Source organism: Microtus ochrogaster, chromosome 6 (assembly GCF_000317375.1).
Source record: "Microtus ochrogaster isolate Prairie Vole_2 chromosome 6, MicOch1.0, whole genome shotgun sequence".
In the NCBI taxonomy this organism is placed as follows: domain Eukaryota; kingdom Metazoa; phylum Chordata; class Mammalia; order Rodentia; family Cricetidae; genus Microtus; species Microtus ochrogaster.
Genome location: NC_022013.1, coordinates 65490196 through 65493190, shown reverse-complemented (window position 1 = coordinate 65493190; position 2995 = coordinate 65490196). Strand labels below are relative to the sequence as shown.

General features: G+C 42.4%; 1 protein-coding gene across 3 annotated transcripts in view; it reads left to right on the top strand.

Annotated features, from left to right (window-relative positions):
• Glt8d1 (glycosyltransferase 8 domain containing 1) overlaps nt 1–2995 on the top strand; it is a 16669-nt gene that overhangs the window by 3194 nt on the left and 10480 nt on the right. For all 3 annotated transcript variants that reach the window (XM_026779891.1, XM_005348738.2, XM_013346918.2), the window contains exons 2-3: nt 1497–1550; nt 1635–1733. In XM_026779891.1, coding sequence (XP_026635692.1) covers nt 1535–1550; nt 1635–1733 — 115 coding nt within the window. In that variant the 5' untranslated portion in view covers nt 1497–1534. The remainder of the gene's footprint in view (nt 1–1496; nt 1551–1634; nt 1734–2995) is intronic.

The following is a 2995-nucleotide window of genomic DNA, read 5'->3' as shown; positions in this document are numbered from 1 at the left end:
TGGTGCACATGGGGAAGAAGAGACAGGCAGCTTTCCGGAGTCAGTTCTCTCCGTGGGTTCGGGAATTGAACTCTGCTCATCAAGCTTATCCTGCAAGCAAACATCTTTACTCACTGAGGCACCTTGCCAGTCTATAATGTGTATTTTTTACAGAGGAAGTTCATTGGTGTGATATGTTTTATATATACTGTTCTAAAAAGGAACGTGTTCATGTGTTTTAGCTCGTTCTTTGTAAGTCTGAATTACATTGCCTCAAATGTGTAATATGACCCATGGTCCTATTTAAAACAGAATCCCTGCTTTTATAAAGACCTTGGGAAGTTAAATGCCTGGTGCACACATAGTGTAAATTAACTTTCTCAGCAGTGTGGTTGGCTGAAAGTCATTTGTCAAATAAACACCCCTGTCTACATGTTTAAAGACTACTTTAGGTGAATTTGTTTAATCAATTTAGTTTCATAAATACATATTCCACAGTCTTCTCCATTGAATTGTTTTGAGAAAGTAAAGGTGTCAGATGAGCAGAGGGGGCCTAGAAAGCACCCGTGCGGATACCACTTTCTTAATACTTGGTCACTTCATCAACAGAGATGAATCTGGGTTCTGTGTGTTGTGCATGCAGGTGTGTAGAGCCCAGAGGAGGGCCTCCGGTGTCCTGCTTGATCTCTCTGCTTACTGAACCTGGAGCTAGGCCAGTGGTCAACAAGCCTCAGGATCCTCCAATCTTTGCCTCCCTCCCACAGTGCCGAGGTCACAGATGTGCATGTGACCATGCCCAGTTTTTGACATGGGAGCTGGGGATACGAACACAGATACATCCTCATCCTTAACCCAGCCCGCACTCTTACCCACTAAGCTGTGTCCTCAGCCTGACTTATTGTCCCTTAAAGCAGATTTTTGTTTTGTTTTGTTTTGTTTTGTTTTTCGAGACAGGGTTTCTCTGTAGCTTTGGAGCAAGGCTGTCCTCGAACTCACAGAGATCTGCCTGCCCCTGCCTCCCAAGTGCTGGGATTAAAGGCATGCGCCACCACCGCCCGGCTCTTAAAGCAGATTTTTACGTGTATACACAATGCCTACTTCTCTCTGTGTGTACCATGTGCATGCAGTACCTGCAGAGGCCAGAAGGTGTTGAATCTCGTGTAACTATCTAAAGCTATATGGTCTCAAATGTCACGTGAAAGCACTATGATCATCATAAAATTTTCAGACTCTGTACTGGATGGAGAGTTGGCTCAGAGGATAAGAATACTAGCTGCTTCCAGAGGTCTTGAGTTCAATTCCCAACAACCACATGGTGACTGATGCCCTCTTCTGGTGTAAAGATATGCAGATAGCGCACACACATATATCTATATATCTTTAAAAAGGGTTTTTTTTTTTTTTTTGGCTCCAGATTGGGCTTTTGAAAGTTAATAATTTAGAAAAAAGTGTCTGAATAAGTATTTTTGATGACCATTCTCATGTCTTTACTGACTTTGGGGACTTTTATTTTATAGGATTAGTATCTAATGTTTGTATAAGACAGAAGAAAAGGATGTCATTCCGTAAAGGTATGTTCTCCCTCTCTTCAAATTCCATTGCTTTTATATGTAGACCAAAGCCAAGAGATGTAATGCAGGTTTCATCTGTTTCAGTGAGCATCATCATCTGGGTCCTGGCTGTTGTTCTCTTCTTACTGGTTTTGCACCATAACTTCCTCAGCTTGAGTAGTTTGCTAAGGAATGACGTAACAGGTATGGGAACCTTTATTGACTCCACTCTACTGTCTGTTGTCCCGCATTGTAACTGATAGCACTGTGTAAAAGAAAAAAAGAAAAAAAAAAAAGAAAAAAAGGAAGGAAAACTCGCTTCTTGGGCTTAGAAAGACTCTGAGGCAGTGTAAAGGGGCAGAAAGCCAAAAGAGACCAATGACCTCAGCAGAGGGGGCTGTTAACTTCAAACAGCAAAGGACAGACACAGTGGGGAAGGGGTGTCTGCAAAAAGAAGGAGGGGATACTTGCATTGCAGGTTACATAGGAGGTTTGGGAAATGGAGGTTGGGAGGTTAAATGGAGATTCAGGGGCTGTGTGCAAGCTCTGCTTCCAGGAGCTGTTTGTCCAGACACGGCTGTTTGATCTTTGGTAATTGCTTTGCTCAGGCTGTCTGGATAAGGTGGACAGCGAGTAACTGAGTTAGGCAATGGCCCTAAGGGGGAGGGGCTGGAGTGCAATGTAGGGTTGGGATTTCCGAGTCCGGCAGAGCTTGTTCAGGCATCGTGGGCACTCCTCCCGCTCTTGTCTCTGTAGTTAAGTCTTTAGCTAAGGACTTGATCTGAGAGAATATTCCTTTCTATCAAGTCAGAGACCTTAAATTGCATCAGGTCAGAGCTTTAGAAGTTGTGTCCTGGTATCTGATGCTTGTCTTTACCCCTGCAGTGTCGATAGATATGTAACTTTCCTTTAACTTAGCGGTCATAGCAGTAGGACTTTGTGATAAAACAGACATCAAAGTCTTATCAGGTGATTAAAAACCATTCTATTGTATAATTACATTACAGTTACCTAGTTGTTCATACGATTCTACCCTAGTAATGTAGGATATTTGAGGCTTTGGGATGTTTGTAGATATCTTTTTGCTGTTTTCTGTTGTTTTGAGACTGGATCTTATGGCTGAGCCTGGCTTCAAACTCACTATTGGCTGTTCTTGAATTCCTGATCATCCTGCCTCAGCTTCCATAGTGATGGAATTAGCCACTCAGTCCCAAATACCTAGCAGCCACTTCCCAAATTACCACACTGAAGCTTATATTACTTATAAATGCTTGGCTGATAGCTCAGGTTTCTTACTCACTAACTCTTACACTTAAATTAGCCCATAGTTCTTACCTGTGTTTAGCCAAGAGACTTGGTACCTTTTCTCCACCCCCCTCTTTTTTTTTTTAAGATTTATTTATTATATATTCAGTGTTCTGACTGAATATATGCCTGCAGGCCAGAAGAGGGCACCTGATCTCATT